The sequence below is a fragment of the Dermacentor andersoni genome, chromosome 9, assembly GCF_023375885.2.
Source record: "Dermacentor andersoni chromosome 9, qqDerAnde1_hic_scaffold, whole genome shotgun sequence".
NCBI lineage: Eukaryota > Metazoa > Arthropoda > Arachnida > Ixodida > Ixodidae > Dermacentor > Dermacentor andersoni.
In genome coordinates, this window is record NC_092822.1 from 9,352,702 (window position 1) to 9,372,854 (window position 20,153).

Here is a 20,153-nt window from a genome sequence, read left to right on the forward strand (position 1 = left end):
GCCTCAAGACCTCGAGCGTACCGGAATCTTGGAAGAACGCTAACATAATCCTAATCCATAAGAAAGGCGACGCCAAAGACTTGAAAAATTATAGACCGATCAGCTTACTGTCCGTTGCCTACAAAGTATTTACTAAGGTAATTGCAAATAGAATCCGGAACACCTTAGACTTCCGTCAACCAAAGGACCAGGCAGGATTCCGTAAAGGCTACTCAACAATAGATCATATTCACACTATCAATCAGGTGATAGAGAAATGTGCGGAATATAACCAACCATTATATATAGCTTTCATTGATTACGAGAAAGCGTTTGATTCAGTCGAAACCTCAGCAGTCATGGAGGCATTGCGGAATCAGGGTGTAGACGAGCCGTATGTAAAAATACTGAAAGATATCTATAGCGGCTCCACAGCCACTGTACTCCTCCATAAAGAAAGCAACAAAATCCCAATAAAGAAAGGCGTCAGGCAGGGAGATACGATCTCTCCAATGCTATTCACAGCGTGTTTACAGGAGGTATTCAGAGACCTGGATTGGGAAGAATTGGGGATAAGAGTAAATGGAGAATACCTTAGTAACTTGCGCTTCGCTGATGATATTGCCTTGCTTAGTAACTCAAGGGACCAACTGCAATGCATGCTCACTGATCTGGAGAGGCAGAGCAGAAGGGTGGGACTAAAAATGAATCTGCAGAAAACTAAAGTAATGTTTAACAGTCTCGGAAGGGAACAGCAGTTTACGATAGGTAGCGAGGCACTGGAAGTGGTAAGAGAATACATCTACTTAGGACAGGTAGTGACTGCTGATCCAGATCATGAGAGTGAAATAATCAGAAGAATAAGAATGGGCTGGGGTGCGTTTGGCAGGCATTCGCAGATCATGAACAGCAGGTTGCCATTATCCCTCAAGAGAAAAGTGTATAACAGCTGTGTCTTACCAGTACTCACGTACGGGGCAGAAACCTGGAGGCTTACGAAAGGGGTTCTACTTAAATTGAGGACGACGCAACGAGCTATGGAAAGAAAAATGATAGGTGTAACGTTAAGGGATAAGAAAAGAGCAGATTGGGTGAGGGAACAAACGCGCGTTAATGACATCTTAGTTGAAATCAAGAAAAAGAAATGGGCATGGGCAGGACATGTAATGAGGAGGGAAGATAACCGATGGTCATTAAGGGTTACGGACTGGATTCCGAGGGAAGGGAAGCGTAGCAGGGGGCGACAGAAAGTTAGGTGGGCAGATGAGATTAGGAAGTTTGGAGGGTCAACATGGCCACAATTAGTACATGACCGGGGTAGTTGGAGAAGTATGGGAGAGGCCTTTGCCCTGCAGTGGGCGTAATCAGGCTGATGATGATGATGATGATGATGAGTTTGCTCATGTAACTTGAGTTACCATCTGTCCAGTCTTTTACCAGCACAGCTGGCTTTTTCTTTTTTGGTATGTTTTGCCAATTGCTGGTGAAAACACCTGACGATACATGCATCTGTCAGTTGCCTGGTCCTCTCCGGCTGAATGTCTGTGAACCCTGAGAACGTCTGTCATACGAACTGCGCAGGGTGAAGGGGGCACAGTGTGCCCTCCCCAGACTTCCCAGTGGCATCTGCCCAGCACTGAAGCTGGGTAAATACAGTTTCTCTCATATTGCCTGTATAACTTGAGAACATTAAATCCAATCAATCAATCAATTATTGGTTATGCTCTGCATGCAGCTACATCAGAAGGCGAGCTCTGGTTCTAGCCACACTCAGTCACTCTGTAACACATCCCCAACTTGTAGCACCAGTAAATTGCAATGACAGGGCAGGTTCGGGTTAATAATTAAAAATGACAGTGTATGCTCAAACAATAATTACTGCTAAGAGCAACAGTCCTCAGCACTAGGTAGAAGGGCGCCTGCTCTGCAAATGGCAATAGCAATAGGGCTGGCTCATTTCTTATTGCACCTGCTCAGGCGACAAACTCTCTTGCAGGAAGGGCAGGTAGTCCAAGTGGCACTCAGAGGGCCGCAGCCAAAGAGAGTCCGAAACCTCAGGAATGCCCCTTTGTGGCTGTTTTGCTTTCCTTTCAGGAGAGGCACATCCTGTTCATGAAGGGACAGATACCTTTTCCCTTTCCCATTGTCTGGCAGAGGGTTACAGAATGGGTACCAAGAGAAGGGAAGCGCAGTAGAGGACGGCAAAAGACCAGGTGGTGCGATGAAATTAGGAAATTCGCGGGTGCTAGCTGGAATCGGTTGGAGCAGAACAGGGGTAATTGGAGATCACAGGGAGAGGCCTTCGTCCTGCAGTGGACATAAAATAGGCTAATGATGGTGATGATGATGACGCTTCTTAGCCGGGAGGCAAGCGTTGGACTATTTGCCTGAAAAACTCACTTGGCATCCTGCATGTTGAACAGCAGCGAAGGCACAATCTTCTCCATGTGGGTTTCGTCCCAGATGTTCACCTGGAGATCATCACTGACCGTCTTCCGCACCACACCTTGCAGACCCCGAAGTCCTGCTAGACGCAGCCTGCAAACACACATGAGAGAAGCTTTCTTAACAAACTTTCTTAAGAAAACGTCCTTTTATGCATATCTCCACAAATTTAAGAATTAATATCTCGAAACTGGTGTCATCTTGAGAGTTCGTTCCAAGTAGGGGAAAAAAAAAATTTAATTTAAATTGTGGGGCTTTACGTGGCAATACCACTTTCTGATTATGAGGCATGTCATAGCGGGGGACTACAAAGATTTGGACCACCTGGGGTTCTTTAACGTGTACCTAAATCTAAGTACACGGGTGTTTTCGCATTTCGCCTCCATGAAATGCGGCCACCATGGCTGGGATTCCATCCTGCGATCTCGTGCTTAGCAGCCCAACACCATAGCCACTAAGCAATCGCGGCGGGTCGTTCCAAGTGGATCCGCCTTGCGAACTCCATGGTAGATTCGTAAATTGCAATATGGGCCATAAGGTAATTAGTTAGAAAGTTTATTTGTGTGTGTTTTCTTTTTGTTGTTGTTAATTCGTCGATTATGCGTTTCAATTTCTTGTGCAAGTAATGTCTGCCGCTTCGAGCACACATCACCTCGTGAACAAGAATTGTGCTATCTGCCACAGGCAACCTTTAAGTATTTTTTTGAAGTGTTCGCTGAAACACCCTGTATATAAGAGTTCTATCATTTCACTTGCAGCAATCACATTATTCGCAGAAATTCGCAAAGTTTTGCGTATAATCTGGTATGGTGACAACGAAAAAAAGAAAGAGGAAGAAGAAAGAGGAAAGAAGTGGTTTGAAATATAGCTGGCTTCAAATGCATTTATATACTAGGTTCACCTGCAACAGACTTGTGCTGGTAGACCAAAAGATTACAGGTTTGAAAACAGACCTTATAAATCACCTTTACAAAAATTATCTCTTTTTTTTCCCCTTATGTTTTCTGTCAGCCTTTCAATTGTCACAACAATGAGCAGAATACATCACAGAAACCGATTCAACAGAAATCTTACTGTTTTCTCAGCTCGGCATCTGGGTTGTTGTCGTGACAGAGGGAGGAAAACTTGGACACAAAGAAGTCATAGCGTCGATGATACGATGGCGTGTCCTCTTCTATGTTGGCAAACCTAACAAACTGTATGTGCAAGACGGGAAGAAATGCACAGACTTAGTGCGCAGCACTGAACAACACTGAGAATTTTTCATCACAACACAATACAGGAAACGGCGTACAGGCAAGAAGAAAAGGCACTATGGAATACAACAATGCTCACATATTCTTCATTCTATGCCCTTTCGCATACTGTCCCAGGAAATGTCACTGTGACACAAAACGTGTCATACATGGGACTCTGGTGGATTGTAGTAAGAAATTTTGAGGAGAGGTGGGTGCATGTGCCCAGATGAACATAAAACCAAAAAAATGGTCAGTACATGATGCATTACTCACTACTGAACTAGTAGTTGACTCCTTTCAAAATATTTCTTATTTTGTTACAGAAAGCTTTATGTACAGGGCTATAGAGGAACAGTGCAGTGGAACGCAGCAGGACTACTCTGATGTGTACCAATAAAGCACACATGCATGCACATGCCACCTCCATCGGAACGCAGCCACTCCAGTTGGCAATATATAATTCACTGCTCTGTTTTCAAACCATAGCACGCCATACTTACTGAATGAAAACAGCAGACAGAAGATGTCAGACATGGGTGAGAAGGTACACAAGTACACAATGTAAAGTAAGCTGTTGGCAGTTCATGTGAATGGCACACACCGATTGGGTGGCGAGCAGCTGGAGGTCTGGGTTCTGACACTCTAGCAGGCGCTGCACCATCTTGAGGAAGCTCTCCACAAACAAGTTGAGACTCTGGGCATGGCAGGCAACAAGCAGCTGGTCCATGGCCTCCATGGAGATCTCGACATACTTGAGTCGGTGGCGCGAGATGTCACGTGAAACCCGTAGCGCCAAGTATTCGCCAATTCGGTCCAGCTTCTCAGGAGAGGAGAGCGCATAGAATGTAAGCTTCTCCATATTGTTGCGCACAAGGCCATCCTGAAATAATATCATAAACATTGGACTCAATAAAGGAGCAAGATACATTCAAGAGTTTTGCCCATGAATGTGGCCAGACAGCCTTATGAAGAAGACTATAGGTTACCCAGCCACCATATGACGGTAGTGCTTTCTGGTAGCTGCAAAAAAAAACTCACAACCACAGTTACCATGGCTACCAAGGATGCCTGTGCTTCACTTCAGCAGATCCCAATTATCACTTCTTTCCTTTCTGCACCTTTCTCCAGTCTTTTCTTATTGTGACACTTAAGACACTTTGCTCAGATGTTCTGCTCCTTAGCTCCATTCCATTCAAACTGACTCCAATAATGAGTGGACCTGTCTCACTTATCTAGGCTTCTAATTTATTAAACACTCGATTCCTACACAGCATTCAGTAATCTCATCCCATATCTCAGAATGGTGCAATGTCTGGCAATGTTACAGTAACCAGAGTCTGGTTGTTTACATTTTGAAATAAATTTGGACACTTGCAAAAGTATTCTCTAAAGGCAGTCAAGTAATTCTACACTGTCAGTGTCCTTTAGAGACATGACCAATTTTTATGATCCTGTCAACAAATAATTAAAGAAAGTCAAATGCAAATCATCCTGCACCGCACATGCCAGATTAGTAAGACTCCATCCACATTTAGTAAGACAACATACATGCGGGAAATATTACATATGCATGCAATAACACACAAGACACAAGAATATATAACTTGGCAGGCTGAAAGAAGAAAGAAAATCTTTGCATTCTGAATTCTTTGAGTGCGGGCAAGTGCAATTTAAGAAGAATAAGCCAGAGGTGACAGCTGCATAACTCACTTCAGGGTTGGCAGGGAAGATATTATCCACCAACCGCTTGTAGCGGGGCCGCAGTGCTGCACAACACCCACAGCAGCCTGCAGATAAAAAAAATTAAAGAAAGCACTGGCAGAACTTGGGATGACATTGGGACCATAAAAACAAACAGCCAGTAGCACATTTAACATGTTAAAAGGGTGCTGATATGACATTTTCGACCTGCGATTTTTTTTGTTTAAACAAAGGTTCACACCCTCTATCTGTGCCCCCCCCCCCCCATTTCCTGAAATACTGGCAAGTGTCACAGCTACTTAAAGAAAATTTTATATAATATTTGTTTCTGCAAACTAGTTTCAGTATACCCAGGAGGTGTATTAGTCATGGCATCATGATAAACTTGCTCGCTCAAGTCAAGCTATTGCTGCGACTCTTGTTTATCTCTTTTATCAGCAACATTTTCATACTTAGCCTAATAGCTGTACAATGTCAGCAAATTTTTGCTCGACATCATGATGTCATAACGATGTCAATGAAACTAGGTCTACATTTGAAGGTGAAATTCAGTATCAAGTTAAAATATAATTTCCCAACCTTCGCACTTGGTAAGTGTAATCCATTTAGGTGCGAGAAGCATGTCGCAGATTTTCTACAACTTCAAAAATATGTGTCGGTACTCCTTTAAGATACACATGAAACAAGGGGTGTTCGAATGGTGAAGATTTTGAATAACATCTAATGTGAATATTTGAGAAAAATTACCACCAAATATCAAATAGAGACCATTTCCTAATTTCTGAAGCAACAGGAAATGTGAGGCTCACATGGAGTCTGCCTCGTGAAAAAAATTTAAAAAAATAAAATAAAAAGAAATCAGGCTTATATGCATAGGCACATGCATTTAATACCATTCACAATTATACGTCCAGACAATTGAGGAGCTCGTAAATGATAAACAACCAGTTTAAATTATATGGGACACTATGGCAACGAGAGGAATGAAACCAAGGAATGTTGCCAGCTGGACGTACAATGATGTTCACTGAAGGAGAGAAGTGTGACACCACAAACTGTTTTAAAGGGATGCATCATGAGACTGGCCAAATAATAAATTGGATCAAACTTGTATATTGGCTGCCTAAAAGCGAGGCATTCTTATTGAATGAGTGACAATTATTGAGTGCACATTATCTGTTATCTGCCCCAAGCGTTTGCTCAGGAATGTTGCTTCTGCGCAGCAACCACAGCTATCCTGCATCATAATCGTTCGGAACAGTTCTCACTTCGACTCGGGCTCCAACTGGTTTTGCATCTTGTACGTAATCAGAAAAGAAAAAGTTAAAGCTATTCGACAACTTCATACAGAGCATTCTTGAATCAAATAGCAAGGGCTATTCAATTCAAATTTGAAAATTCGAACTTTCACACACCTCTACATAAAATATCACTGCTCAGTGCCAGCATCAGTAGTGGAAAGGAAGCTTTACCATTTGTAAGCTAACCAACAACAAAGTGAAAATATAAAGGTATCATGCAAGAGTGCTTGCTTGACAGTTAAGTAAAAGAGCATCAGGGGTGCTCGTATCTTGAAACCTCACATTCTATTTTGTTGCAGCAGGCACATACATTTAAATCATGAAAAATTTGGACACAGGTTAGTGGCAAGAGTTACAAATGTCTGACAGTTGCCTTTATAACATTTATTCACACAATATTCCTAAGCATTATGGTGCCAAAGTTGTTTTGCTAATGTGTGTTGTGATAATTTTTTTCAAATGTTGTCATTGTTTCTTTGTAATCCTTACTGCACGTAAAAAGAAAAATATTGCACGTCATTTTCAGTGATAGTGTCTTCTTCCAAGCATTATGTATGAAGCTGCTTTATTGGTTCACGTCTGCAATTTCCTATTTTACAATGCCTATGTGGTGATGAAGCAATAATTAGACAACAAATTAAGTGAACAAAAAATACATAATTAAAAAAATCTTTCAGCTTTGTAGTTCAAAAATTATTTGAAGCAAAAGAAATGGCACATGCAATAAATCCTTGTTAATTGTTTATGTAACTCTAGGAATATGTAGAGCAGGAACATATTGAATGAGCGTTCATATTAAGCAACTTGAGCTAGTGCCTTGAGCACAGGCACTTTAGCTTCCAAGGTGCCTATGCAATAATTTTTGCTGTGCAATAATTTTCATTTGAAATTACCAAAGCATTCCTGAACTGACTGAGGCAGTATGAAGGGGTAGCTGTTTCACTGCCATACACCTATCGTTAACTAATCAATAAAGTTCATTAGTTCTGCTTTACAAGTTGAATATGTGTAATTTCAATGTTACTACTAAGCAAACATGCAGCTTTACCACATGATGTTGCTATATAATTGCAACACAGGTCATCATTTCATTTCATATTTAAGATCTCCACATTTATGTGTACAATTTAAGTAAAAATATATTCTCCAATTACCAATTTCAAATTGCAGTATTTTAACTGAGAATGAACGGGAGTCAAGGCCAGTGCAAAAGGAAATGATCAAAACCCAGGCAATCACATGTATGACTCCAGCCAAACACAAGCTTGTGAAAGTGACACTGCTCCTTGTTTTGCAAGAAATTCATGACTAACAAATATAAAGGTGCACATCGGATCAGTGAGTCAACAACATGTCAAGTTACGATATTTCTTGAAGCAATATTATATCCTGTAGTACACAGACACTTTCAACGACCACTACCATTAATTATTGTTGAAATGGGTGAGCCCATTGGCTCCATCTTGTAAGATAGTCGATGGAGCTAACAATTTCAAGTGAAAATGCACATGCATCAACATCAGGTTATACATCTGTGACAACGTATACATGATGATCGATTCCAAAAGTGTGCACTCACAGTCATGTTGTTCGCATTGCTTGAGGATGGAGCCAACCCACTGGCTTTCCATACACCAGCGCAAGCTTGGAGTCAGGAAGGACATGCTGCTTCGAGTCAGCTGAGAGCGGCTATAGAAGTCACTTTGCGGGGGGAGGGTACAGCAACTCTAACATGCAGAAACTATGCTTCTCTCGCAGAACTCGATTAGCAAGGAGGATTTCTATGGTGGAGTATACGGAGGGCGTGTGTTCGCGCAACCGGAGAGAACGTCTCTTGAGCTGCCCTTTTTCTATGGGAAGGTGCACCAAATCGAAACGTGGAAAAACAATTGCTTCCTGCAGCTACATCACTACGGGGCTACATGGCGATCACTGCAAGCAGCGATCAGCTACTAACGTCGGTCGACCGCAGACACACTGCGCGAAACAACAAACTACGGACCACTACGACGCGTCGAGTCGCATAGCCGCGCGCTCAACCGAGAAGTCGGCCGAAGCTCCAGACTGCTCGTAAGGACGCAAACACGCAGAGAGGCTGTGAGGCCTCGCCAGCAGCGATCTCGTCGCCACGTCCCGATCGGAAGGCGATACATCGTCGGACGGGGGTAAGCATGGCGAGAACCGCTGGCGACGACGATGCTTCAGCTGGAGCCGTTAAGGCACGACCTTTGGGACCCCCTTAAAAGGACGCAGGATCCCCCGCCGGCGGCACACCGAATGCGATGCGGTACCCAATGCGGCGGCAAGCGAGCTCTCTCCTCCGTCCGCGTATCGACCCGACACCACGGCTGCGCAGGCAGCGGACGCGCCGAGCGAAATCCAGCAAGAAATAATAATAATAAAAAAGTAAACACCGCCCCGGGGCGCGGACCAATGGCTCCCGACGGCACGGAAATTCGAGCGCCTGTGGGCTTCTTTTAAATCGAGGAAACTCCGCGAAGACGCGGTATCCGCCATCTGCGCTTGCACTGCGCCGCTACCTGTACCCGAAAGCAAGGGCAGCCGTTTCCCCGCAAGAACATGCGACATCGCTGCCTCCTTTTAGGCTGCTTGTTATTCGTGGCCTGGAAGAAAATGAAAGCTACTGTAAACGCGGTACTACAGAAAATCTGCTTAGCTAGGCAGCCTCTTGTCATTAGATGCGGGTATTTGGGTCCTGAGAAAGGTAGAAGCTTGTGTGAAAATTACGTGGCTGTTCAGCTCTGAACGATCACCAACGCGATGAACCGGTAAGCGAGGGAGGCAGCTGCCCTGGAAATCGAATTACGCGCCCTAGACCACAGCTAAGATCGTCCTCGCCCTTTAGATCACAGGCGTTAGTGCGTTGACAACGGTATACGTGCAGATGACAGTGACAGTAGGCGTGACGGTCAACTTACCCATCCCGGCGACCTCCAAATGAAGTTCACGCTTCTTCACAAGTGATCGCGCACAGCTACGCGTTGCGCCCCACACATGTAGTTTGCGTTATTAAATTGCAGAGAAGTTTCTTCGTCATGGCCGGGATCGAGTTCGTGGGCATAAGAGTAAGTGGTCTCCTCACAGAAGCAAGGACGCCTCACGAAAAGGCCACAGCCCACGGTAGAGAAATTCGCAAGGTAGGCGTCGCCGCGCAGGAACGATCACTCGCCAGAACAGTGCTACAACAAAATCACTCACGCCGTTCGGGCGTGTGCGCAGAGTACTGATTTCCACAAAGCTGCCACGGTGTTTATTGTAATAAAAAGGTAAACGTTAGTGTCGCCATAACGCGACTGTTTTCTTTCCTAGCTCTCCTATATATCTACGCCATCTATGCTTATTTACTTACAGCGATAGACAAATAGACGCAATTGCTTTGATGCTTGAAGCTTAGCAACACGTAGCGCGACCAAACTACCAATGTTGTAACTACATTTTCACTTTAACGGCCTCCGAGATTTAAAGCGCCGGCTGTTTCTTTTTTGTTTTGTTTTTTTCGGCAGGGCAGGGAAGAGCAGGGGGAAAGCATAGAGTTTCTCACTACATTCAGTGAGAAACTCTATGGGGGAAAGTAAACATGTTCGCAATAGAGATTAGTAAAAGGCAATTGGAAAGTTGGTGGGAAAAAAAATTGGGAAATGACGGGAGGCGGGCAAAAACAAAGTTGAAATTTTGGTTATGAGAATTCAGCGTGGACTTTTTTCCTTTTCCCTTTACCATAGGTTTTACGCGCCGTGCACGCTGACGGACGCGCCACTGGTGGCGGCCTTGCGCAGAACACGTGGGAGAGGAGCCTGGCGCGCGCCGTAGTTTGTTTTGTCGTTGGTCGTGCTTCTCTGTCTTATTCACGTCAATGTTCACGTTTTCAGAGCAAGATAGGCAACACCATTCGCACGTGTGGGATGGCCAAAGTTTCAGGGAATGTCGAAGAAAAATTGTTGCAGGGTGGGGGGCTCAAATACCGGTGAAAACGTGCCGGCGATACGGTTCTAATCATTCCCGGCAAAGTTTCATCAGCGGGAGCAACGGTAGCAAAAATGGATCGTCGCTTCGAAGGGAAATTTCTTGTCCTCATCCTTTCCTTTGTCTCGTCGGTGTTTCTTTAGACGCGTGAGCAACGAAGTTCGTCTGCAGTGCAGCATGAGGTTTAAAGGCATTTCGCTAAAGTTTGGAATGCTGTTTGCCGCTTATATTGTTTTCCGCTTCTTTACCGCGTTGCGCTAGCTAGGCAGCACGACTGCACGAGCGCATTGCGTTGTATGTTAATGCTACTTAAGTTTGCAAAAAGTGAAATTGTTGGTTTCATGTGTCGCGGTAAATCCTCGCACCAGCTGTCGCGCACTTCATGTTTTTACATCTATTTTATGCGTGGCTTCGCACATGTTTAACTGTTGCTAGTTGCTCCATGCCTGTTGCTAGTTGCTCCATGCATAACTCTTGTCGATTCTTTTGAGCTGCGAAGTTTTCACCCCGCCTTGTTTGTAAAGGGTATAAATCACGCTGTGTCTTATTGGAATGATACCAGGTAGGGATTCTTTAACAGCTTTATTCTTTTCGTTCGATGGCATCTTAGATATTGTTTGCGTTTTTGGAAATGTGTTTAGAAAATAGGTAGTTCAGGGCGAGAATTGCTAATAGCTGCTGCATATGGTATTTTTGTTCCATTTCTCGCTGAAAAGTTCGCTTCCCGTCACACCTCGATGCTGCCTGAGCAAACTTAACACGCCGAGTGATTTGTTTGTTTCACAACGTAGTCCCTCCTACATGTGAATTTTGTACTCAACTGAACTGTACTCAACAGAGGACTAGACCTGCCTTGCCGCCAGCGCTCATCTACTTTGACTGGCGCTGCTCTGCCTTTAAATTCATGTGGCACCTCTCTCTAGTAATATAAAAAAGTACTGAAAAGTTAGTCAGTCTTAAGCTTTGTGCGTTTCCAAGCAGCTCCCTTGGGAAATTTAAGATTGCACAAACTGCAGCGGGAACGGTAGTTCATCGGTGTATGCAGCAGAATTGCATCGGCGGTACAGCACTAACACGCGCTTTTATTAACCCGTGTTTGGCGACTTCGTTGGCTAGTGTACGCGTTTCCAACAATAAATTGGCAATTACTCTTCTTGAGGCGACTTGGACTGCACTTATTCGGCGATGTCACAGGTATTCATCGGCAGAAAAATCACAACGGCATATGCAGAGATTGCACCGTGCGGATTTGTTTGATATAAGTCTGCACTAAGGACGGGTGCTTATTATTCAGGTACAGAAGCAGCGTTGCAGCAAGGGTAGAATAAAAAAAACCATCGAGAGATCGCATCACACAACAAAATTTATCGGCTGGTGAACATGAGCTCCACGTCATGTAAATGGGGTTCATGGCGTTTGTCTGCGGGACACACCTTGCACGTATGTGGACCATGTTGTCCCAAACACCGGTAACATCGTGTTCACACCCGCTCGCACAGAGGTCAGCATCTTCCCTACAGCTGTCACCGCAGAAGAAGCAGCCTGGCACCCGAACAAAGGTGAAATCGCAGCCGCGAACTTCAGCCATTCTTGCTGCAAAGGGTTGTCGTCTGCTACTGCTCCCGCGTGTACTGTTGGAAGAGTCCGCTAGGTGGCTTTCAGTGGCGCATTAGGCAAAGTTACACCCTTTGGCTTGCCCCTTCTGCCACACAACGATAATCGTTATCTGCCTTGATGCGTTTCCTTTCTTTAACGCTGCGAGCCTGGTACTTTCCAGTAACGAACGGCACGCGCGTTATCACCATAGAACAGTTTACACCCTTTGGAGTGCCCCTTCTGATAACGCGCGTGCCGTTCGTTACTGGAAAGTTCCGGGCTCGCAGCGTTAAAGAAAGGAAACGCATCAAGGCAGATAACGATTATCGTTGTGTGTCAGAAGGGGCAAGCCAAAGGGTGTAACTCAAAAGAGTGCGCTTCTATAGGTGCACGGTGCACGAGGCGTTCTAAACAATATAATCACAAGAGCTTGGTGGCGCAACCCACTATTCTGTTTCAAAGAATAGGCTCATAGCATTTATTCGTTTATTACTACTGTGCGAATCGTAGAGTTTCCTACAAAAATTTTTGTAGGAAACTCTATGACTGTAATGTAGTGAGAAACTCTATCGTGCGAATCATAGAGTTTCTCACTGAGAAACTCTATGGTGCGAATTATAGAGTTTATATATGGCGCTATGTATGTGGCGCGAATGCACGGAGGAAGGAAGTTCCTTCCTCCATGTGCGAATGGGACGGCGACGGCTGCAGCCATAGAGTTTCATACAATAATTAGCCGCCGCAGCCATAGAGTTTCTCACTGGCCGCAACAAAACCAGCCAGCGTGCGCGAACCTCGGAGGTTATGTCACTTTTAAAGCCTCCAAGATTAGCTAGCCTGCACCACCGAATCTTGAAGGTAATGTTATTTGCAGTATGTAGACCACTGGCTCGCAATAATTCCAAACATTGAGCAATATTTTTTTTTACTTAGCATAAAAATAACTAATAATGTGTATGTATTACGCGTGGGCCCCGGCAGTGCCGGCGTGGTATTGCGCTTTCTTTTTTTTTTCTTTGTATTGTTTGTTTTCGGCACAACGCGAAAATGGCGTGCTTTTTCCATGTTTGACGTTTGTGGATCGCGTAGACCCGAGGAAATTGAATTGAAGTGAGGAAATTGAAATTGAAGAAATTGAATCGCAGAGACCTAGACATCGATGCATGGCTGAAGAATTTGTACCTTGTCTGTGAGTACTGTACGCATCACCATTAAGCGTAACTCGTCCGTGTTCCCGGGCTGTGATGCTGCCGCGCCTACTCCGGTTGCTCGCGTCCGAGCGCGTAGGGGGAGGCCGTGAACGAGGACAGAGTTTAAGTTCTCAGAAAAAGTGCGCAGCTCTAAACTTAGACGTGTCATTAATGTTGTAACATAACACGCAGCTGTTTACTCGCTGAATTTGACATTACTTGCCTAACATCAAGTTGCATCCGAATCTGTTTGGCTGCTCTCGACGGTGGTTGCGGACTGAGGATGCAGAGATTGCGAGCGATAAGCGGCTTTAGGAAACGTGTGCTGCAGTGCAGCGACAATCGGTCTGCATTTGGAAATAAGAAAAAGCGGAAATAAACGCACGAAGTTTTTGTTTTTTCGCTCATATCATATATATTTTGATCCACCAGAGATCAGCGCGAACCGATGGCTTCTCGTTTTGTGTGCACAAACAGCCTTATCTAGTTCGCCTGAAGAATGCTGCTTAATAACTGATCCAGCTTCGTGAAGTATCGTAGAGAGTAGCGGGCAGTTATGGTTCGTCCGACCATCGCGAGTAACCGTCGTTCTCAGGGCCCTGCGACACGCAGTTTCACTTTCCAGCGCGCTTTGCGCAGGCTAGTGCGAGACGGGCGCTATTAGAGTTTGGCGGTCGTAGCTGTAGGAAGGAGCTTGACTCTTCGTCGGGACTTAGGCGAGCAGGGATTATTGGCAGTATTTACATTTGAAACAAGACATACATCGACAGTCTAGCGTGACTCCCATATGGAGCCCGCAAGACTAACATACAGCAAACAGCTTACGAGCACACAGCTCACGAGTACATTTCTAGCATGACAACGAGCACTCGCCTCCCGACGACGAGCACACACCAGCAGCCGACAATCGCTCCTTATATCCTCTCCGCTCGACGTCATTGAAGATGACCCGCCCTTTTGGAGGAGGTGGGCTCACATACACGTGTTGCACAGGTTTCAGTGCCGCACACACACACAGGTGTAGAGGTCCGGAGCCGACGTCAGAGGGGCTTCGTAGAACTGCTCCGTCCCGGGTGGCGCGCCGGGTAGCACATTCCTGAGCTGACCCCGCGCCACGTGGCTGCCGGTTATTCGCAGTTCTCTGAAGTGCGCCCCGTCTGGTTGGATTGGAACACGTGCAGTGGGCTGAAATCTGGCACGTAGTCACCCCGTACGGCCATTCCTAACAGCGCATACAAATAGCTTACGCTGCCCCCCCCCTTCCGACTACGACCTTTAGGAAGGAAGTTCTGTTGGTGATGGCGTGGAATATGTGCAACATCACCATGGCTGAGTGGAGAGATCGTCAGTCTGCAAGTTGTTGCAGGATCGTTAGCAAAACCATTGATTGTGTTTCTGCGATGTGATATAAGAAATTTATGAACTTGAAATTCAAACGGTCTCCCAACAAATGGTTTGCTGCAGCGGGTGTCAGTTTTGTCGCCGTAAGAAGTTGACATAGGTGTTTCTGCAGAAATTATATCTTGCGTGATTTAATTAGATTGGAGCACATTGATTACAGATTGCCAGATAGCCCCCTTTGGCATCTCCCATAGCCACAAATTAATTCTCTTAACTGAACTGTTCCACAGTAGTGCAGCATGGATGTAGCTTAAGTTGCTCATTTTGGGACTAGGCTAAAATGTCTGACAAGATATTGCAAAGCCGACTGTGACAATTTGGTCTATATGTCAATGCAGAGGCAGGGAGCACCCACTCTTGAAACGCACATATGTAGTAAACGTCGCGAAGGTTTACTCATGCGCAAAGTGTTTATTTGGTCAGGTATGTGAACAAAGAGTGCAGAGGAAGCAAATATGTTAAGGGCATCTGTTTTTCAGTGTTAAGTTTGACTTGCATGCGAAACCTCGTATGAACACTTCAGCTGTGTTATTTACAAAAATGTTGATGAGCAGCTGGTTCGATGCAATATAGTGTGGTGAGGGCTGTTGTAGTGAAATGCTGCCTGAAAAAATAGAAAAAAATTGGCGAAAAATGTGCAGTGAGAGCAGTTTTACAGCAACACTATTTGCAGAATTGAGTGCAGAAGCAAATAGAGGCATTTCATAAATTTATTTATTTATTTTATTTATTTGAACATACTGCTAGCCTCACATATGAGGCTGTTGCAGGAAAGGGGCAGGATACATATTCAAGTGAACACAGTTCAAGTAGGTGCGGACATAGATAAGTTTGGGTGAACAAGGCAGTACATATGCACTCTATAATCATTACACAATTTCTATAACAGGAGCAGGGAAAAATGGTAGTAAATGCCATGTTGGAGGGTTTAGCACACAGAAGAACAAGGAAAGAAAATGTAAATTTTTTGGATGTGCAATGCGCAAGAGACAAGATTCAGCAGGTGTTTATGTCACGGCAGAATACAAGACACTGCTAAGTGAATTAGAATGCCATTGTACGACGCAGCTCACCTATGTGCAGATCGTAGCTACAGAGCATTGTTTGATAACTTGGCGATAAAAGTTTCGAGTGATGTACAGGTGACAACGTAATCAGGCAACATGTTCCATTCACAGATTGCATGTGGGAAAAAGGAGTACCTGAATATGTCATTGTGAAATCTGTATTCTGTTAAGTGCTTGGTGTGTTTTGTTCGAGAACTATGTGTATCTGTCTGTAGCAAGCAGTCACGTGCATGGATTTTCGTGCTGCCATTAAGGAGAAGGAAAAGAAACTTAAGACGAAGTAGTCGAGCTCGATTTTGTATAGTGGCAAGTTCAGCTCACCTTAATAGTTCTTTGGGGGAGTCAAGACGGCGATACCTATTAAAAATAAATCTAATCGCTTTCCTTTGTACGCTCTCCAATTTTGCTATGTACTGCTTACGGAAGGGAAACCAACATACTATTCCATATTCCTGTATAGAGCGAACTAGTGACAGGTATGCTAAGCGTTTAGTATCCATTGATGCGGATCTAAGCGAGCGTTTTAACGAGTATAGAACTGCCAGTGATTTATTAACAATATATGTTACCTGCTTGTCCCATTTAAGATCTGATGAAATTATGACGGCTAAATATTTATACTTTTCTGCTGTCTTTAACATCTGTCCTTGTAAATAATACGGGTAGTTCGTGGGCGCTCTTTTATTCGTCACTGTCATACAAACTGTTTTCTCTGTGTTAATCACCATCTGCCACATTTGGCACGATTCTGTTATATCTTCAAGTGCACTGTTTAAGGTTATCTGATCATCACAACAGGTTATTTCCTTGTAGATAACACAGTCATCTGCAAACATTCTTACTGTGGTGTTAGTATTAATGTGTAAATCATTGATAAAAAGAAGAAAGAGGATAGGAGCTAAAACGGCTCCTTGTGGGACGCCAGAAAGCACATCGCCGAAATCCGAAGAGTAGTCTTTGAAACATACATATTGATGTCGACCTGTAAGATAACTTTTTATCCACTTGGTGATGTTGTTGTCACCGAGGTAGTGGATAAGTTTTTGAAGCAACTTTGGATGGGAAACTCGATCGAATGCTTTAGGTAGATTTAGGAATATCATATCGGTTTGGCTGCATTTGTCCAATGTAATCACTAAGTCGTGGATTGTCTCAATCAATTAAGTAGTCGTAGACAATCCTTTTCTAAAACCATGCTGATTAGGGACAATTAAATTATTTTTTTCTACGAATGACACTATGTGTTTTAGGATTATATGTTCAAGGATTTTGCCGGCCGTACAAGTAAGCGAGATTGGTCGGTAATTTGCTGTGCTGGTAGGGTCACCGGATTTATGTATAGGGATAACCTTAGCAGTTTTCCATTTCACCGGAACCTCGCCCATTTGCAATGATTTAAAAAAAATAATCAGCAAGAACTTGGACATACATTCCGCGTAGCGCTTCAAAAATGCATTTGGTGTGTTGTCAGGACCACAGGATTTTTTTGGGTCTATTTCAAGTAAGAGGGAAAAAATTCCCGATTCGGTTAAGATTAAGTCGTCTAGTTTTGCTGAGTAGCTAGGAAGGGATTGAAGGTTGGGTTGTCTACTGTTGTCTTGTGTAAATACTGAAATAACGTATTCATTGACCTCTGTAGCCTTTGCCATAGCTTCAGTTGGTGATGGATTACTGGTCTGACGTGACTTCGAATTAAGGTATCGCCAAAACTTAGACAGAGATGTTTTGATAAAATAACTTAAAGTGACATTCATGTATTAATCTTTTGCCTTTTTTACGGCTGACTTTAGTGCCAGGGAGTTTTCGCGTATTTTAATAGTGTAGCCTGGTAGCGGTAGTTTATTTCTCAGTTTCCTTAATCTGGCAATTCTTCGCTTTAGTTGTATTATGTTTCTTGTTATCCAAGGGTTTGTCTTACGTACTGGTTTGATCTTTGTGGGAATATATTTTGATAAGCAGTGCTGAATGATTCTTTCTAATGTTGACCATAATCCATTCACTGAAATTGTATGATCATTCGAGAACGTTGTAAAAGTGGAGTAAGAGTGATCTAGATAATCAAGAACGCTGACGTCGTCGGCATTCGCCCAGTCGAAAATTCGTGTACTCCCTTTTTGGGTAGGCGGAGGTGCGCCTAACAGTAAGCAACATTTAGTAGCTTTGTGGTCTGATATGCTGTCGACAACTTCCCATGAAACACTGTCTTCTGCGATAGCATCACTCACAAACGTCAAATCGAGTACATTCCTGCTTTTTGCAGTAGCACGTGTTGGCTCTTGTATGATTTGTCTAAGGCCAAGATTAAAACAAAGATCAAGCAGTACCTCTGCGTGTGTTGTATCAGCTATGTTATCAAGGGAGTCCCATGCAATACTAGCAAGGTTGAAATCCCCCGTAAGGATTAGCTTTGTAGTATGTGTAAAATGATTTTCCATATAATTTGCTAGCACGTGTAGCATATCATAGGAAGTATTAGGGGGCCGGTACATGGTGCCTAAAAAAAGGGAGGATCGATCTGTCATGATTTTGCACCAAAGTGCTTCAGCATCAACCATTTCAGGCATAGGTGTGACGTAAATATTTTCCCTTATCAAAATTGCTACGCCACCGCCGCGAGAGGACCTATCTTTGCGCATGACAGTATAATCCAGAGGGAAGATATCGCTGCTTGAAACATCAGGAGAAAGCCATGTTTCGGTTATTTTTAAAATATCTGGTCTATGTTATATAATAAATGCCTTGAGTTCTGCGCTTTTGTTCACAACACATCGGGCATTTATGTTCGCTATCACTAGGCTGGAGGGTGTTTCATGTTTAGTCAGTTTTTTTTCTTTGGGACGGCAGGTTTCTTTCCCACGGGCACTCGGGCTACTTTATGTTCGTCCCAGACGTAAGCTTGGCCATTGATTTTAATCTTGTCGTACACAAGTGTAACTTTTTCGCCCCTATCTCGGTTGCTCTTGCTGCTGTTCCAAAGTTCTTTTCGGATGTTACGCACACGGATAGAAAAATCTTCACCCACAGATATGTTGGAATTCTTTAGCTTGCAACAGTTCTTTAATATGTTCGCCTTGTCCTCGAAACATTGCAACTTGAGGATAACAGGTCGCGTTTTATTTTCTGCTTTAGTACCTAGGCGGTGCATTCTTTCGATTCCCGAGACCGTGACACCGATGGTACCCTTGATGATCTTATCAGAGATTGTTCTTTTGAGGTCGTCAGGTTTCTCATTTTCTGCTTCGGAATGCCATAAAAGATTAAGTTTGATCTTCTGCTTCTATTTTCGAGATCATCAACCTGGAGTGCAAGACTACTAATGGTATTTTCAAGTGTCGCTATTTTATCCTCAACGCCTGCTATTCTGCCCTCGAGGTTTTACAAAGTATCTAACTTCACATGGATGGCTTCCAGAGATTCAGTTAAAGCTTTGTTGTCATTCTTCAGATCAGTCATGTCAGCAGCCACCCTGCGAATTTTGGTCAAGACATCCTGATTGGTAAGGCCGGGGTTACTTTCTACATCCCCAGCAAGCATCAGTAAGTACCTCAAGGACGTTACACAATTACACACAGTTTCACACACTTTGCCTGGGCACGGCAGCACCACAAGAAAGATGTCGTTACTTTTGTGACATTTGCCAAAATGTTTTCTCACCTGTATCAGGAAGACGAAAGGGTTACTCGACATGTTCACTGCTGTGCCGCCATGCCCAATGCCGTTGTCAGGCGCGTCGCGCTGTTTATAGGTGAATGGTGTCGATAGCGTTGGGGTGGCCGATACGCTTCTGAAGGGGGCGTAGGCCAGTCGGTCCAGCTGTCCAAGAAAGCCGTCCGAGAAATAGATAAAAACAACAGAACTTGCAGAAATGCTTGATCGGCCTGAAACTGGTTATGCTTGCTTTAGTTCCTTGAAGCATGCAGCCAGGTATTCTGTCATATGATTATCATTGCGATTTCATCCCTCACTTATTTATTACAGCTGAATTCTGAACTGTTCACCACATTTTGAAATGGCCACCATTTCATGTGCACGTATTTGATGCCATATACCTGAATTCAGCTCATTCATTTAACATGTGATTGTGAAAATGTGCCGCCTGGTTTCTTCAACACCAAAATTATTCGCAATCTTCCCCAAGCATTTAGTTTGTGTGTTGTGTGAGCTTGCCAGTCTGTTGGTTGCAGTCTTTTGTTATGCAGAATTACAGTCTGTGCTCCTGGCATAAAAAAAAAAAAGAGTTTTGTCTTTGCA

General features: G+C 44.0%; 2 protein-coding genes and 1 pseudogene across 6 annotated transcripts in view; 1 reads left to right on the top strand and 2 right to left on the bottom strand.

Moving 5' to 3' along the window:
• stmA (Protein EFR3 homolog stmA) overlaps positions 1-10,016 on the bottom strand; it is a 47,161-nt gene extending 37,145 nt beyond the window's left edge. Inside the window, exons 1-5 of one of the 3 annotated variants that reach the window (XM_050174701.3) lie at positions 9,604-10,016; positions 5,373-5,449; positions 4,264-4,542; positions 3,499-3,620; positions 2,380-2,517 (exon numbers count right to left, since the gene is read on the bottom strand). In XM_050174701.3, coding sequence (XP_050030658.1) covers positions 2,380-2,517; positions 3,499-3,620; positions 4,264-4,542; positions 5,373-5,449; positions 9,604-9,607 — 620 coding nt within the window. In that variant the 5' untranslated portion in view covers positions 9,608-10,016. Of the gene's footprint in view, positions 1-2,379; positions 2,518-3,498; positions 3,621-4,263; positions 4,543-5,372; positions 5,450-8,243; positions 9,554-9,603 lie in introns of those variants that run through there. The other 2 variants (XM_050174698.3, XM_050174700.3) reach the window with 2 other exon arrangements.
• Positions 10,017-13,168: 3,152 nt separating this feature from the next.
• The window catches only part of LOC126526994 (dystrobrevin alpha-like), a 63,987-nt gene continuing 57,002 nt past the window's right edge, over positions 13,169-20,153 (top strand). Inside the window, exons 1-2 of one of the 3 annotated variants that reach the window (XM_055068506.2) lie at positions 13,169-13,433; positions 19,347-19,438. The gene's annotated coding sequence lies outside the window, so the exon portion shown is untranslated. The remainder of the gene's footprint in view (positions 13,434-19,346; positions 19,439-20,153) is intronic. The other 2 variants (XM_055068505.2, XM_050174705.3) reach the window with 2 other exon arrangements.
• LOC140213198 (uncharacterized) lies at positions 14,511-20,148 on the bottom strand (annotated as a pseudogene).